The sequence below is a fragment of the Onychostoma macrolepis genome, chromosome 24 (genome assembly GCF_012432095.1).
Source record: "Onychostoma macrolepis isolate SWU-2019 chromosome 24, ASM1243209v1, whole genome shotgun sequence".
NCBI classification, from domain to species: Eukaryota; Metazoa; Chordata; class Actinopteri; order Cypriniformes; family Cyprinidae; genus Onychostoma; species Onychostoma macrolepis.
The window spans coordinates 17,326,404-17,344,641 of record NC_081178.1 but is presented as its reverse complement, the minus strand read 5'-3'; the positions used below and the strand labels follow the sequence as shown (position 1 = coordinate 17,344,641).

Here is an 18,238-nt window from a genome sequence, read left to right as displayed (position 1 = left end):
CAGTAGGTAAATCCCATGTTCCAGGAACCCCTTAGCCTCAGCAGTTCCTCTTTAGATGACTGTGTTACCATCTTGCCTTTATAAATACTCCTTGGCTGGAAATATTACTGTTTCCCTTTGAGCAAAATAGCAACCCTTAAAAAAAACAAAACAGGAAAATGACACAAAACCAGACTGGAAAATAGACAAAATACCAGTGTAGTTGAGTGGCTTATGAGAAAATAGGTACTAAATTTGATGTGCAATGAATCACAATAGGATTTATTTGAATGATTTTCATGAAAGAACCAAATCCTCAAAACCTACATAATGCATTAGTGTAATCTGAACCTCTTTGCATTTGCTATTTACATCAAACAACCTGAAGCTGTTTTGTTCTTAATATAATATTGTTATTCTACATGGAGTCAAGCGTGACCCCATGCTCCCCATCCCTAAGATGGCCATGTGTGGTATATCACTCTGTCTGAGTGGCAGAATACATATGTGAGGGTACTTCGCTTGAGCAGGCACATGTTTACACAGATCTCACATTTCCTGTCCCGGGTCTCCTGGATTTCCGTAGTTCCTGAGCCATTAGGTTCTGGATCCTGTAGCCATTGTAACAGGCTATTTTTCAGCACACATGGTCGCGTCTCCCTTCCTCTTCGAGCAGGGAAGGGACTCACGGTCAGTTAGTATCTGAACACCCACTAAACTCACTAAAGAGAGGATGGCAGAGAGACTAATATGAAAAGCACAATACTGGAATATACTTACTTTACAAGCGCGTGTTGTATTAATCTCAGTGAGTACTATGGCATATATATTTTTCTGCTATTGTTATATATATATATATATATTTATCTTACATTTCATGTTTTTTCCAAAGCTCTTTGAGCTATTGCTTGTATGAAAGTGCTTAATAAATGAGGTTTATTATTATTATATTTAAAACAATGCCTCATTTATGTAGGCTACAGAAATGTATAGGCATAAAGCAAAAATATAACTGCTTTTCCTCTAGTTTAAGTCTAATTCATTACAATGAATTTATTAATTTATTACAATGAAATTAATATGGGTCTACACTGTAATTTATTTTTCTTTTTTTTCATTGTAGGGCAACATCAAGAAAATGTGATGTGTTGCTTTTCTTCCAAATTTTCCCACTAAATGTCAGTAAAGACAGATCTGTAAAGAAATAACTCTTCCCATATGATCTGCATTTTTCCCCATTAAAGCCACAAGCTGAAGTCATGAGATCATCATCCTCTCGTCTTAGTTTTTCTTCCAAGGAACCGATATGGAACCGGTAAGAAGTTCTGTTTTTAGATATATCAGCGATCAAATTACTGAAAACTAAATATTTATATTACAAAAAAAAAAAAGTTGTAATTGTGTGATATCTCAATTTTTCCACTGTTATGTGTCAAAAATGCAATGCATTGAGTAAATTTTACATGCATTTCACCATTTAACCTGTGGAAGTCGCACTTGTTACATTAACAATACTGGATACTTAACATAAGTACACACATAAACTCAAACTCACATTGATAATTTATTATACACTCACTCGAACACTGTAGAAATCGCATGATCTACAGTAACTTATAAGTCGTTACTTACACTAAAGAGGCTCATAGTGAAACCAGTGCAGACAATTTCCTGTCATACTGTGCAACGAACAAGCATTTCATACTGCATTATTGTATAATAATGTAAATAGTGGGGTTTGTTTGAAGTCACCATTATTTGTCTTTGACTGGAAACTCTGGCCTTATTTATTTTTATGCTAGTTGCTGTAATAGTGTAAAAGGATGCAGGCTAATGTTACATAAAAAAGCTAAGCACAATGATTGACATAAGACTACACTATTTTTTACAGCGTGGATTTCAGTATTTAGAGATAATCTACAGACAAACTTTTTAAGAAGCGAACGAATCCTTTATTTGGCCTTTATGAATTTTACTTTTGACTATATATAAAAATGCCCTTTTTAGGTAGCTCACATATTGTTTTGTCCACATAAATCTAGCTAGGCCAGAAACACAGACCTATATTTTAATACATTTCACAGATACATGATATCTACCACTGGCCTGCTGCCCACGGAGCCAGTGTGAGTGGGTTTAGTGAGAGTAGAGGCATGCGCAGAGGGGTGGGTGGGTGAATGTAGAGCAGAGCGCGCGGATGTCACACACCGCGTTGCGCATTTCACACGATCTGAGTGCAGGGAGCGAACAGGCGCTTGACAAACAGCGGAGTATGAATGCATGAACGGGAATATCATTCGTTAAGACATTAGCAGAGTATTGGTCGTAAACATCACGCGGGGGGAACGTTATGTGGGCATCATTTCACGGCGCGTGCTGCTGCAGGAATCGCAACTAAACAACTCTGGTCAACTCTGAGCGTCACGTTCGAAGGGTGAGGGGTGAAACGGCTTGCTATCCCAGTCCCCGGGAGAACGACTGAACCCAGAAATAACAGGTCGTTGAGTTTTCTGGAGGCAGAATCGCTTAGCGCGTGCTAGTAGTTTGTTTTGCGCGTGCTGCTGCAGCAGGCATCTCGCGCACCGTTAGCTCAACATCTCTACGGCCTCGGAAGTTCATTTGTTTTTCTCTTTTTGATGTTTTTGATCGCCTGAACACACATTTCTATCTATTCCCTGGACGAACCCACGCTTTAGGATGCCAGATCAAATATCGGTGTCGGAGTTTCTGTCGGAAACAACAGAGGATTACAACTCTCCCACTACATCCAGCTTCACCACCCGCCTGCAGAGCTGCAGGAATACAGTCAGTGTGTTAGAGGAGGTAAGAAACTGCTTGCTTATCGCATGCAGCGTTGCATTAGTGCGTTGCATCTGTTTACATTGATACTTTACACTAGTGCATTGCATCTGTTTATATTACTACCTCTTTACATAGATAATTTGTATTAGCATATTGCATGTTTGTTTACTTTGGTACTTAATATATTGCGTTAATACATATTTACAGTGATTCTTTGCATAAATACATTGCACCTCGCATGAGTACAGTACATAGCATCTCTTGCTATTACTGCATTGCATTCGTTTATTACATCTGTTTACAGTTGTCCATTGAATGTTTACATTTGTCCATTGCATCTGTCATTGCATCTTCTTGCATTTGTCAGTTGCATCCTTTTACAGTGGCACATTGCATTAGTGTATTGGATCTATATTAGCATCTGCTTACATCAATGCATTGAATTTGATAACTTTGGCATTTTGTATTTGTGCACATCATCTGTTTACAGTGTTGCTTTGCATCAGTGCATTGCACCTGTTTACACTGCATCTGATACTTTGTATCACTATGTGAGGCCTGTTTAGTGCATTTTATTTTGGTGGTACTTTGAATTTGTTACTTTTAGTGCATTTGTGTATATTATTTCATCATTTTACTTGGGTACTTATTACATCTGTTTATATTAGAGGATTATGTCAGTTCACATTGGTACTTTTTGAATCTGTTTGCAGTGGCACTTTGCATTAGAACATGCATCATTTTGCATTTGATATATCATATTTGTTTACATGGCTATTCTGCAGTGTCTTTTTTTCCCGGTGCATTAGTATGTTGCATCTCTTCAGGCAGTGAGCAACAGTCTGAAGTGTGGGCTGCAGTTTTGTTCAGCCAGCTGGTCTGGCTTCTGATTCCACTGATGATTCATTGGGTGTACAACCGTTGAAAGTCTATGCCAGTTTTGAGAGTCATATCTTGGATGGATATGGATGTTTTTGTGATTCATAACAACTGATGTATAAAATGGTTGAGTTGAATTCATGGTAAAACGCCCCTGAGAGCATGCATTTGTCAATGCATCACTTTTAAATGCATACTTTCCAAGGGATGGTCTCATTTTGCTTACAGCGGCATTCTGTAATTAAAAGCAGGAAAAGTTAACTTCGTTTCTTACTTATCTTTAGCTAGTTTGCTTAAGATTCTATATAGTGTTGTGTGTTTGTTTAACATATTCCTTTGTTATTTAAAAAAATAATAATAATCTTAAAATAACCTATTGAGTCTGTCACCGTTGTCCTAAGATTCCTTTTTACACCTGCTCCTAAACTGATCATGAGTGTGGGTTTTAAGAGGGTAATATCAAAAACATGTCACACTATAAGCATCTTTATAACATTTTGCACCACACAATTGTGCCACTTCTGCTCATATGTGGATGTCAGGAAGCTGTTCTTGCAATGATTTGAACATAGAGTGATGAAATATCACTTTTAAGCACCACTTCCCTTTTAAAGTAAGCTGAGATGGTCATTTTCAATAACGCAAAGCCAGTAAACGTAATAAGTGTTTTTTCCTTTAAATCGTACCGTTGGTGTCAAAGGCTGAAGGATCTAATGACAGGCTGCAGTAAATGTTAGGTAAATGCTAACAAAGCATGTTTAGGTTACATGGGATAAGACTTTTTGATAGGATGTAGACACATTGCAGTCTTATTTTACATTTAAAATGAAATGCATGGTTATATTCATTGTGTCTGTGTGCATTCTAAGCCCTTAATGTTGGTAATGATGAAATTCCAGATGGACCCAAGCTGCAAGTTATAGTTGGTCATGTTATTTGGGCCATATTGAAGATATTAATTTATTTTTAAATATCTCATGTGGTTTTAAACTTTGTATGACTGCTCTAAACAATCAATGACATTGTGTGAAAATGTCAGAATCACCATTTTTCTATATAATCCAAACACTGTCAGGCCAAATCTGACATGTTTCACAGTTCATTAGTAACCCAATGTTTGTCTTAAAGCAGTAGGTCAACCAAAAATTAGTATTCTGTCATTATTTATTTCTATATTCTATGTCAACATCAATCATTGTTTATCTTGCATGTACATTTTCATCTTGCATTCATTGAGGCAAGTGTCAAATGCATTTGGAATCTGCTGTGGTGCATATCGCATCTGTATTGATGTGGCCTTGTAGCATGCTGATCAGTGATGTTACAGATGCAAGGAGGGAGGGATGTTGTGTTGAAAGCTTCCAGCTTGGTCTGATGCTTTGCTCTATTACGTAACACACAGTCCTCACGGCAGTGAGCTGTTCAGCGCCGTCAAAACCCAGAGCCAGAGCTGACCTACTGCAGGCTTGAGAGAGAGAGAAAACAACAGAAACAGAAAAACAAATGCTGGCTAGATTAGAGAGACTGGTGGATATAACACTAGTTAGCTGTGCTCCTAGAATGTGAGAAGACTAACACCATGTACACCATGTAATACAGACTGTGTACATGTCAGAATGGGAATATCACTCAAAAGAGAAGTGACATCTGGTTTTAGCTGCAGTGTGAATGTAGCAAACAGAATTTGAGAGAAAACTAGTGAGAGGAGGAGGAGAGAGTGGGAGTGTGGAGGAGGATGTAGGCGAGATCTGGCAACCAAAGATCAGTTCATCGTCCAGATAGGGCCAGCGACGCACTAGCTGCATCTTGGTGTAATGTTATACCCAAAGTCCTAATGGTTTCAGCCAGACAGATTGAATGGTATCAGCCAGCAGTTCGATGACTCATGGCCTCTCTTTATGGGATGTAAACACATGCACACTCAGTCAGGTCACATGACGTTCAGCTCACGTTGGGGGTGCAAAGTGGCCGGAAACTAATCGACACAGACAGTCCTGCACTACGGGAGGCCTCATGGCTTCACGCCATCTATGTCCCTTCCTATCATGTGTCAAAAGGTTGCAGCAAAACACAACAGTTGGATTAGAGAATTGTAAGAGCTGCATTTCCTGTCTTCACTGCTAGACCACCGCAATAAACTGAACGCAAAATTCCATAGCCAATGAGAGGGTCTCATTGCGTGTGTCACTGTTGGACTGAAGTTCACGTTACTCTGTCTTTACTTTCTCACTCACCAGGATGTTTTGTCTCTGTTTGCTGAAATGTAAACATGGTCTGATTTTTCCGGTCAGTGTGAATGGAAAAATATTCACACTGGTTAATTTCAGTCCAAACTAATGGTTAACCTACTGACATCTGCTACACACTCTGCAGTGCTGGCAGACATCAGCACAACACATCTGTAGCTAATGTGAAACATAGGTTTGTCAGAAAAGTGTTGCTTAGGCCTTGAAGTCCGAATGGATAACATGAAAGCCATTAGAGAGTAATTTCCTTTCATTAACCAAAAATCAAAAATGCGAACGATATTTATTTCAATAATGATGGGGTCATTACAATAATGACTGCTTCATTAATGATGATTTTACATTTTGCTTTTTTACCATTTTAAGTGGAGTGGACTATAGGGATGCAACGATTATAGATTTTGCTGGTACGATTATTGTCTGAGGAATAATCACGGTTTTACGATTATGACGATTATTATGCATTTATTAACTTCCCAACATTACTAATGTATAAAATCACATGAACACTCTTTAGATGTTAAAGTGATATTTATTGCTAGCTTTTGAAACAGAAATAACACAGTAACCAACAATACAGCACAAAATAATAATAAACAAAAGACAAACAAAAGTCCATCTCTCTCATTAGAATGAAAAAAGGTGACTGCTGCTCTGAAACCATCCATGACAGTATTTCTCTTTTGAAAATAAGAAATGGAAACAGATCACAAAAGTATTTAATGTTTTCAGTTTGTAGGCTACATTATTTACATTTCTTTTGAACCTGGGGTAGAGAATTTGGAAACATGATGAAAATTTTATTTTATTATTTTTTTTACTTGTGAATAATACTACAATAACAAAGTTAATTAAGTATTATTCATATAAGACCAATATTAACTTTATTTATCTCACAGGAGAAACTTACTAATGATGGAAATAAACTGAAATATTATTGTAATCAACTGTCATCCATACGTATTCATTTTAATAATCTTCATAATAATTCATATGATTTTACATGTGGCCTGAAAAATCATGTCTATTGTTTTGGTTTGTGAGATCGAGATCGCTGCGCACGCATACAAACATTCAGGAGGACAAACTTCTTGAGAACGCTGCCCAGCGACTTTTTTTAATAAATTAGATTAAATAGCCTACTGGAGAGACACAGACGCAGGTAGGCTAATTCACATAGGCAACTGTCACCTCTCTCTCTCTCTCTCAATCGAATAATTAATTCAAGTAGCTAAATATTATAATTAATTCAATCAAATAAATGTGATCTTACAGCACTATTGCATCTCATTCAGATCTGAAGCTGGCAGAATGCTGAGCTAACGAGCCGTAACCGCGTCAGGTGGTTCTTGCCTTCACATTGTGCACTAAAATCGTTCAATGTACAGCTAGCCGGGCATGATCCCTTGTGCATTCGCTCTTTAGCAGCAGTTTTTTTACGGCAATATTTAAATGACACTCTGGTCATTCTTGGTGTACCGAAAATGGTCCCACACTATCGACAGGCATTTCGCTGGTGGAAATAAAGCGTCGCTGTTTAGTCCTTCTGTCACTAATCTAATGCGTGTAGTAGCCTGGGTGTCTCTGATAAGCACGTCATTTTAAGCTGGTGCACCGCTAGTGTAACTTTGTTTTCGTTTTGCGCAATCTGCAACAGTTCCGTTCCGTGCAACAGAAACACTCGGTTTAGCGGAACCTTTACAATTAATTAACCGTGACGTTTTAAAGCGCGGTTAATCGCGAAACCGGTTAATCGCTGCATCCCTAGTGGACTAATTAATTAGCCTAAAGGTTAAGTTAGGAAAGGACTTAACTAGCAGAGTATTTGTATGTGAAAACCCTTGGACACATAATGAACTTGTAATGTTGTTTAAGGGTGGGAATCAGCTGGGATTTGATACAATAATGTTTGGTCACATGATTATTCATTTTTAGTGTATAGTTATTATAGTGTTATTAAATTGCTCTGATTTTCAAGTATTTGTATTTTAAGTATTTAACCGACAACGAGCACAGTATGTATCTGCGGCAAGGTTTGCAAAAACCCGACAGGTCTGAAGATCCATCAGACAAAGATGGCCTGCCTTAAGGGTGGGCTAATGCAGCAACGGGGCAGTAGCCGGTACCTCAGTATCTGGAGTGCCAGTTGCAGAACCTGGTCAGACGGAGGAGGAGCCAGGCCCGGAGCCACACCACAGCGCCCGGAACCTCCAAGCAGCACCAGCCTCTTCTCAAGGCAGAAAGCCAGAACAGCGTCGGGTGAAGTGGCCTGCCGCTAACAAGAAGGATTGGCACCAGTTCGATGAGGACCTCGATAAGATCCTGGAGTCAACATGCAAGGGGAATGTTGAACAGAAACTCCATACCATGTGCACCCTCACAATGGGGATAGGCACAGAGAGGTTTGGCATCACAGAAAAGCGTGGTACAACTACTCCATCACTACCAAATCGGCGAGAGGTCAAGATCAAGCCAGCTGAGACAAGATCTACGATCCCTGAAACGACAATACAAGGCAGCAAAGGGGGAGGAGAAAACAGCCCTCGGACCCTGCGAGAAGCTCATCGAACCTCCAGAACCAGCGGCTCAGTTCAACATCTCCGGGCCCACCTTGAAAGAGGTGAAGGACGCAGTAATGGCAGCAAGATCAAGTTCCGCTCATGGTCCCAGCGGAGTACCTTACAGGTCTAAACAGTGCCCAAAGCTACTTGTTCGACTCTGGAAAATCCTGAAGGTGTTTTGGCAGAGAGGGAAAGTGGCTCCCCAATGGAGATCAGCCGAGGGGCTCTGGATACCCAAAGAAGAGAATGCAAGCACCATCGAGCAGTTTCGTATAATCTCGCTGCTCTGTGTCGAAGGGAAAATCTTCTTTAAGATTGTGTCCCAACGGCTAATGGAGTTCCTCTTGAAAAACAGGTACATAGACACCTCAGTGCAGAAGGGAGGAGTCCCAGGAGTACCTGGATGCTTAGAACACACAGGAGTGGTGAGCCAGTTGATCCGGGAGGCAAAGGAGAACAGAGGAGACCTTGCTGTACTCTGGCTGGATCTTACCAATGCCTATTGGTCTATTCCCCACAAGCTGGTCAAAGAAGCTCTGACAAGACATCATGTGCCAGAGGCGATCTGCAACCTCATTCTGGACTACTACAATAGTTTCAGATTGAGTTTTTCATCAGGAACGGCAACATCTGCCTGGCAAAGGCTAGAGAAGGGCATTATTACTGGCTGCACAATCTCGATACCACTCTTCGCTCTAGCTATGAACATGGTCGTCAAATCAGCAGAGGTGGAATGTAAAGGCCCCATGTCTAAATCTGGTACTCGGCAGCCACCCATAAGAGCCTTTATGGATGACCTAACTGTGACAACAGCTTCGGTTCCAGGGTGCAGATGGCTTCTTCAGGGGCTCCAACCGGTTCCGCTTTATCCTGGAGGGGTCTCAAATTCCATCAGTAACAGAAAGACCAGTCAAGAGCTTGGGGAAGATCTTTGATAGCTCCCTGAAGGCCTCAGCCGCTCTCCAACAAACCAGGAATGATGTGGCGAACTGGCTCACTGCAGTCAACAAGTCAGGGCTTCCAGGAAAGTATAAAGCCTGGATGTACCAGCACGGAATCCTGCCAAGGCTTCTTTGGCCCCTTCTCGTATACGTGGTACCCATGACAACGGTAGAAGCACTGGAGAGAACCATCAGCCAGTTCCTCAGGAGGTGGTTAGGGCTCCCACGGTCCCTAAGTAACATCGCCCTCTATGGTCAGTCCACCAAGCTGCAGCTTCCCATCAGCAGCTTGTCCGAGGAGTTCAAGGTCACGCGTGCCCGGGAGGTCTTGATGTACCGAGATTCCTCAGACGTCAAAGTCTCCTCAGCTGGAATCTGCGTTAAGACGGGAAGGAAGTGGCAAGCACAAAAAGAGGTGGACAGAGCGGAGGTACGGCTGAGGCATGGTGTCTTGGTTGGCAACGTGGCGGTGGGACGTGCAGGCCTGGGCAGTTTTTCTAAGCCACGCTATGACAAAGCAAGAGGGAGGGAGAAGCATCAGTTGGTGCAGAATGAGGTGCGGGCAGAGGTGGAGGAAGATCGCCTGACCAAGATGGTCAGTATCCTCAGCTGCTGTCCAAAGGCTTTGTAGTGTTCTTAGATTATCTTATCAAGCATCAAATCTAACTGCAAACTGTCAAAGTAGACTGCTACTTGTGAACATGCGCGTTTGATGCGTTTGCCTGATAACTTCTAGAAGTATATGGTTAAAATGCGTCTGTGTTTATTAGATCAATTAGTGACCCACTAAATAGAAAACCAAAAGTGTGAATGTTAGTCAAATTATTGGTTGAACCATTTATCATCAAAAACAGTTTAGCATTACCTTCTCAAAGTGTGGCTTTAAAGAGGAGGTCCGCAAAGGTTGAGGGAGTCATTTTAGAGCAGGTGTAGCAATACAGTATAATTGATTATATATTTTTTGTTCTTTAGCAAACTTTGTTTCCTTGCGGCTCATGTCCACTTTCAGTGCTGGTGTTTGGAATATTCCTCAATCCTCATACTTTAGCTTGAAACCATTTGGGTTGAATTTCATTCCCACAGAACTGTCATTTAGGTCATTTTTGCCCCAATATGTTGTCCCAAGCACTGTTTCATTTTGCGCTTGCCGCATGCACCAAGTTCTCTCTTACAAGATGTTCGCTGCTTTTACAGTGATGTCATGCACTCATGTAATGGATCACATCAGAGTTCACATCAACACAGTTGCCCTGTCATTTCATTTCATAGCTCTGTGTGTGCATAAAGCATTTACATTCTTAATTAAATTAAATGGCACATTTTTCTGCAGTATGTTCTTGCCTTCTCTCAGAGCATTGGTTTTGTTTACCCATGCCGCAGGCAGCGTTTTTTCATCATAATGAGGAAAAGTCCACATCATGAATCACCTCTCTGGCTGGTTGCCTCCTAGCTCTGCGGGCCACGGCCTAAACGAAAACCATCTGTTGGATTCAGGGGGCCGCCATGTGCACGGGGCGGTGGTGACTATAGCTGCCCCGGAATTTGAGCGTGGAAGGCCGAGATCACATGACATGCTCTTTTCTGCCTGTAAGAAAAGCTGCGGCAAGGGGTGACGTGTTTGTGTCTCGAACAATAAGCCAGTCCTCTGGGAATTTGCCCATTTGATGAATTCATTCTCGACACAACATGAAATGAAATGTATTCTTTTGGGGCCATTGTAGCTTTGTGTAGTGTAATGTTAAACCCAGCAGATGTTAGTGCATCGTGGCTCTAATTTATGGCCTCTGACCCTGTAAAGACCCGACAGAATTCCAGCTTTCATCTGGAATTGTGGAGCTGAACCTGTAAAGGGGATGACAGGAAAATGTTGCTTTTTAGAATACATTTACAGAAGGAACTCCTCACTGAGCATTGTGGTTGCCTTTAGGTACCTTATGGATAAAAATGGCAGTGTCAGGTTGATGCTTCCTCTTTTTACTCAAGAATCAACCTTGCTTGAGAGTAAATAGTTGGTTTGAGAGAGTTCATTGGTAAAGATCAAGGTCTGATGGTTGTGGACAACAGGGGAGAAAAACATGAATGTGACTTGCTGTTTTGGATTTGTTCTAGAACTAGAGCTATTCTTGGATTGAACCTATTAATTTATTCAAAAAATACATTTAAAATGCTGTTCATCTATACAATGACTAATACATCATTTCTAGGGATGTAACGTTATTATCAACATCGCGATAGCAAAATTGTCTCGATATTGTTGTGGTCATATGACAATATGAAACGATAGGTCTAGCGTGCAAAAATTGTGGTTTTTAAAATACATTTGTTTTGGGCAATTATGCTTTGGCACAGTATCTGTCAAATGAAATAAAATCGAAAGCACAATATGGCTTAATTCCTTCATTTAAGTCTGATTGCGCTTCGCGTTTCAAAGCGAAGTGCACACATTGTTCACGCAATCAGCTTGTGATACGGTGTTTAGAGAGTGCTCCGTTCTAGGGGTGGGCGGATCAATCCTAATATCGATAGTATCGATACCAACATTGGTATCGGTATCGGATCGATACTAGCCTATCGATACTTTAGGTTAATTTTCTCTCCTCTACATATAATATATTGCTTAATACATTCAACAAAGAATAGACATGTCTGTGTGTTTATTTACCGCTCTTTTCATGTCTCGTATGCAAACATTACTGCTCCTCCCCTGTTTTAGTGTTTTGTTATGACTGGAAGCCAGACCCATTAAATTTACCGAATTTGGCCATTTTATACATTATTACTGTCTTCAACCATTAAGCCACATTGTTTTTTTTTTTTGTTTTTTTTTATTCTATCAGAGGAAAACACTTAACACTTTGCATGTACTTTGCGTTCATATCCTGGGCTGCTTGCCTGCATATAGTTTGCATCATCAGTATACTGAGTTGGCCTTTCAATATTACTTTCAATGTAATTTTAATGCAATGTAATTGCATTAGGCCACGTTAAGTTTTTTTTTTATAACTCTTTTCTATGGGAGGAAAATTCTTAACACAAAACTTTACGCATTGCTTTCATATTCTGGGCTCCTCTGCTTGCAAACTCCTTTCAGAAAGGCAAATAATATCCACATAGCTTTAAGGTGAATGTAATATTTTAACCACATCAACATAAGTTATTGTTAATTTTCAAAGTGTAATTGGTCATTTAAATGTATGTTGTTAAAAAGGAAAAGGTATCGGTATCGGCGATACTTGCCCTATATTTACTTGGTATCGGATCGATACCAAAATTTGCAGTATCGCACGCTCCTACACCGTTCACAGCGAACAAATGCAGTGAATTATTGCTTGTGCTGTGAGTTTAGCGCGTTTGGGAACATAACAGCCACCAGTTAGGCTTTATTTTCGTGGCAGATGATTTTTGTAAGCCTGTTTTCACTGAAGCTGGAGTTTTCTTTCAAAATAAAAGTGCAGCATGAATTGCTGACAGCTAGCAGTTTAAATGGGTAACGTTACTACAGTTCAAATTCAACATATCTCTTTCAAGTGTAAAAAATAAGAAAAGTATTTTAATTTCCCTGCTGTAGTATAAATATACCTATGAAATATTCATTTTAATTTATTTTACAGTGCAATTGTTTTACAACATACTACTGCTGTCGTTGTTGTTGTTGTTATTATTATTATTATTATTATTATTATTATATTCTAATTTGTTTGGCTTCCTAAAACACCAGTGTGAATGTAATTTAGACTGAGACAGTATACCACAAATAAAAAGTTCAGGTACAAGTCAATTCACTGACTTTTTTCTGACTCAAGTTTACTTAGTTAAGTATGGGTTGGAGCTCTTAATTTTGAACTCACAATGTGCATTTAGATGGAATAATTTAACTTTAAAATATTTAAAATAGTCCATTTCTTCATTTGTCTTTTTTTCTTTTTAAGTATTGCAATAAATATTGTATCGTGGACTTCATATCGCAATAATATCGTAGCGTGAGATTTTGATATCATCCCTAATAATTTCTATATTGAGCTTGTTTTAATTTCTGTATTGATTTTTATATTTTGGGGAGATTAAAGACTTTCATTTATTAATTTTTATTTATTTATTTTTTTTCATAATATTATATGTTAATAAATATATTCATTAGAATAATATTGATATAATGTATTTACAGCTTATTAAAACTTAAAAAAACATAAAACAGGACCCCTGCATGCAGCAAGGTAAACAAGTCTTGAAATGTCATGTGGATATGTGTGGATAAACGTGGATAAATAATAATAATAAAAAAATCTTTAAATATATATTTAAAAAAAAGAATTATGTACACATTATGATGTACGTGTTTGGAAATGTCATTACTTGATTGTTACACCATATGACGTTTTTAATGTCATTAAATTGAAAGTTTTCTTAAAAACATTTTTTGAAACCAACATGAACACAAAGAGCACATTTCTAATAACTTTTAAATGTTTTCCCTGTTTTTGTTTGTGGACACTCTTTCAGTGGTGAATTGCTATGAAACTATTGAATTATTACATTTCTATGTTTTTAAAGGACAAACATTTTGGTACTGTGTCAGGGCTTTATTTTATGTCCAGTGTGAATTCTGGTCCCTGAAGCAAAACTGGTTGGGAACCACTGATCCAGAAAATGTCATTTATGTGGGAGTATTTCTGTTATTTTCTTTCTCTAACTTCCTCACTTTCTTTTTTTCTCACACACATATCTCATTCAACTGAGAATTTGTGATGTTGTGTTGCGCATAGCTGTGGCAGAACTTCACTTCAGCACTTTTAAGGTGCATGGCTTTTCCTCCTGACAGTACTCATAAGTGCAGTCGCTCTCGCTCTTCCTAGGGACAGCTGTCTCTTTTTTTCAGCAGAGTCATTCTCCTGTGTGTTGACAGGGTAAATTATGCAGAGGTACAGAGTGAATATTTAATGGCGTAACCTGAGGGATGGAACAGGCCCACATGGGAACCATCAGCACCTCCACTGCGTCAGCCTGGACTCTTTTGCCCTGTACTATATGATGACATGGGAATAGAATTTTAGAGTAGATAAAATCGTAGAACTTCGAGCCTCTAAATTGGCAGTATTACACAAAAATGAATTTGCATGAGCTTGGAAGAGCCTGTTTATTCAGATGACAGATTAATTACAGGATACCCAATCCCTCACTCTAATGAAAGATGGAGCAGTTTTCTAATTCGCTTTTAAGTGTCTATTTCCCAGAAGAGCTAAGCAATTACAAACGATCATAAAAAGTAATGCAATAAAGGTCTTCTGAAAATCTTGTAAAGTCATATTGGGAGATAAGTTGCAATAGTTTAAAGGAGTAGTTCACCCAGTAATTCCAAACCTGTATGACTTTCTTTAATCTGTGGAACACAAAAGAAGATATTTTGAAGAATATTTTAGTTGTTTCTGTCCATACATTGAATGTCAATGTGGAAGTCATCAACGCAGTTTGGACCCCATTTTGTATTTTAGTTTAAGTTTAATTTTTAAGTTTTAGTAATTTTGCTTTTGTAATTTTATTTCATTATTTATTTTTGTTGTCTTTAAATACTTTAATTTAGTCTTAATTTATATCTGTTTAGATTAGATTTAGTAATTTTAGTGCTTCAATTTACATCTATTTCAGTTAGTTGCCAAGTCATTTTTTTTCAGCAAAGTTTTTTTTCCATCTATTATTTATATTTAGTTGAAATAGTTTATTTCAATGAACAAAAACATTTTTAAATAGTTTGTTTTTGTCAACAAACAATCTGAGTTTCTTTCTCCAAGCTTTTATATTCTTATCATTAAATGTTCCATGTCAAGATTTCATGGCTTATTAAACCTCTGTATTTCATTGAATCACATTTGCTTTCATAGGACTAGAATCTCTACACTGTAAAAAGTGATAAGTTGACTTAACTTAAAAAAAATTGAGGAAACCCGTTGTCTTAAAATTAAGTAAATTATAATTAAAAAAAAAAAAAGTTGTGAATTTGACAATTCACTTAACTTATTTTTTTAATTATAATTTACTTTAAACTTTTAAGGCAACGGGTTTCCTCAATTTTTTTAAGTTAAGTGAACTTATCACTTTTTACAGTGTACCTATTTATAATAGTATCTCCGGTCAGTCTGTTGGCCTGCAATTATTGTAGCTTTCCCAACAAAAGAGGGACTACACAAGATGTCGAGATGGGGCATGCTTAAAATAATCCAGCAGCAAACCTGCATCCTTTCTTGGCAGTACATGATGTCACGAGTCTGATTAATTGGCACACCCACTCTGAGTGTGCTTCCCCTTCCTCTGAGTTCCTCTCTTTACTGCAGTACATATTGCACTACATGCTTCCAGTGTCATATCCAGCTTTTAATGTTCATTATGGGGCACTGGACAGTAATGCGGTCACTTTAATTCTTATTAAATGGTATAGTAAAAAAAAATACTTGAGGCGGATTGCCTCTTCAAGATGAATCGCTTCACGTGTTCCCCAAATTGTAAGTCGCTTTGGATAAAAGCGTCTGCAAAATGACTAAATGTAATAGTTGTCTTAAATAATGGTTTTATGATTTTAATGCTTTAATATTTCAGCGTTCACCTCTGCTGCTTTGTGTTTATGTAATAATAGTTAAGATGCTGTCAGATCAGCAGAAATTATTCAGTGTCCCTCTGTGATTTGTATTTGTTGTTTTGTTTTGTTTTGTTTTCTTAAGTTCTGATCTGAATGTGTTCATCTAAAACACATGAGGGAAATCCCACTGAGTGCTGAAGTCCTGCGATAATAATTACAGTTCATTTAGTCTGTTTGTACTGTTAGAACTCTTTTACATATCATGAAGGTATTCTGGTCTGTTCATAATTTTAAGGTCAGTAAGTTTTTTTTTTTTTTTAAGAAATTCATACTTTTTGTCAACAATGATGCATCAAATTGGAATTAGTATTTATTTACAGCACCCTTAAATATAAAATAAACTAGTCAACCATTTTGTCCTAGTCCAAGTAAAAAAATAACAATGATAGTTTATATATTTGTGCTGTATGTTATTGCATATATTTTAAGTTCTCATATGAAAATGCACATGAAAATAAAAACTCAGGCCTTTTATGTGGACAGTCATTTTCTTGACCTTTGGTTTAATCAGATTGAATACATTCATTCATTTTGGCTTAACTGCATGCTTTCATGCCCTTTGACCTATGCCTCGTGCTCAAATCATGGCTGTGCCTTGACAGGCTATGAGTAAATCAGCCTGAATGAAATCCCCCATCAGTGAATCAGTAGTTTGACCTCTGAGCCCACATTAGAAAACCACAGAATTCAACGGGTCATTGAAATGTTGGCTCTAAAGGCACGCGCTCATCCCACAATCTTGTAAAAGCTGTGGAATGCTTAATGTGCGTCATCTAGGCCAGAACATGAATGTTATGAAGGGAAATTCATGAGGATGAAAATAAAGCTGCAATGTATAGGGAGTTTTAATTTTTCTGGATTTCATTTTAAAGGTTAAATTAAATTGTACTAATCAAAAAGCATGTCTAATTAATTGAAATCATGAAACATGAATAATAGGGCCAGAATTTTTTTCTGAAATTCTGTAGAAATTTGTTTATTGTTATAATACTTATTTGAAAACAAACAAAAAACTGATAATCAAATGAAGGCATAACAATTTAATTCGTCTTTTAAAATGTAATCAAACGAAAATGTAACAATTCCTTTTATTATTGACAAACATTGTTTGTGTCACAACAGAGGTTTGCTGTTAAACCTTTACTATTAAAATATTGAGTATTATTATTCCTTTGAAAAGTATATTCTACTGTTCAATAGTAATATATTTCTGCCACAATGTCTTCAAGTTAAACTGAACATTTGATTTGAAGGGTAGAAGACCTCTGAGTTACTGCTTTTATATATCATGTGATGATTTTATTACGTGTACAGCCCTACTTTTCATTAAAAACACTGCAAGTCCGCAATTTCGTATGTTTTTCACATCGCAGAAATCACAGTATGTGAGAGCTACAAATGTTCATGTGAACAGTGGCCTTCCGAAAGCATCGGCAGGAGGTCAGTGCGCCATGAAAAACCTGTGGATTCCTCACACACCCCCTACAGATGCACAGGTCTGGAGGTCCGTCGGGGTGGCAGGCGGTACGACAGTGATGAGTGCTCCGTGGCGGCAGTCCAGACTTCACAGCTGTGTTCTGGTCTGTCCGCAGCCCCTGCCAATACTACATGCTGGAGAGAAACAGACCCCTGTGTGTTTGCTGGTATGTGTGTGATGGAGAGAGGGGGATTTTACACACCCTAAGCTGAGAGCAACTGATGTGGGTTGCTTATTTAATGTGCATGGTGTATTTGTTTAAACTTTATTACTTTTATTTGACCTCTAACAAATGATTTCATCTATTTATTTTGGCATTCGAAGCTACAGCAACTAGATTTTACGTTTTTAGAAAAAAATATGAGTGGTGATGTCCTGTGCTGAACTTGGACTTGCCAGCACAGTACAACTGGTTTGGTTTCAAAATGGGTGCTTACTGGCCCATGTTAAAAGAGCAGCTTCTCAAAATACAGTTTTTGAGATGTCATTTATTTCTGTAGTAGTGTTGCCAAATGTACCAGTACTTCTTTACCAGGTCGATTACTTTTTAAAGCGTAATGATATCAGCCTTTCTGCAGGACCATTAGTACCAAATAAATGGTCGTTTTGGTACCTACTGACAGGTGGCTGCATCCAAACGCCCCAGTGTGTATTTGTTAGAGCACTCTGTAAGATTCCTATTTACACTGTGTTTTAGCAGCGTTGAGCATTGTAGCATAGACGTT

At 38.3% G+C, this 18,238-nt stretch overlaps 1 protein-coding gene across 5 annotated transcripts in view; it reads left to right on the top strand.

Annotated features, from left to right (window-relative positions):
• Positions 1 to 659: 659 nt before the first annotated feature.
• The window catches only part of asap1b (ArfGAP with SH3 domain, ankyrin repeat and PH domain 1b), a 75,255-nt gene continuing 57,676 nt past the window's right edge, over positions 660 to 18,238 (top strand). For 3 of the 5 annotated variants that reach the window (XM_058766010.1, XM_058766011.1, XM_058766006.1), the window contains exons 1-3: positions 660 to 787; positions 1,103 to 1,294; positions 2,676 to 2,802. In XM_058766010.1, coding sequence (XP_058621993.1) covers positions 1,239 to 1,294; positions 2,676 to 2,802 — 183 coding nt within the window. In that variant the 5' untranslated portion in view covers positions 660 to 787; positions 1,103 to 1,238. Of the gene's footprint in view, positions 788 to 1,098; positions 1,295 to 2,137; positions 2,477 to 2,675; positions 2,803 to 18,238 lie in introns of those variants that run through there. The other 2 variants (XM_058766007.1, XM_058766009.1) reach the window with 2 other exon arrangements.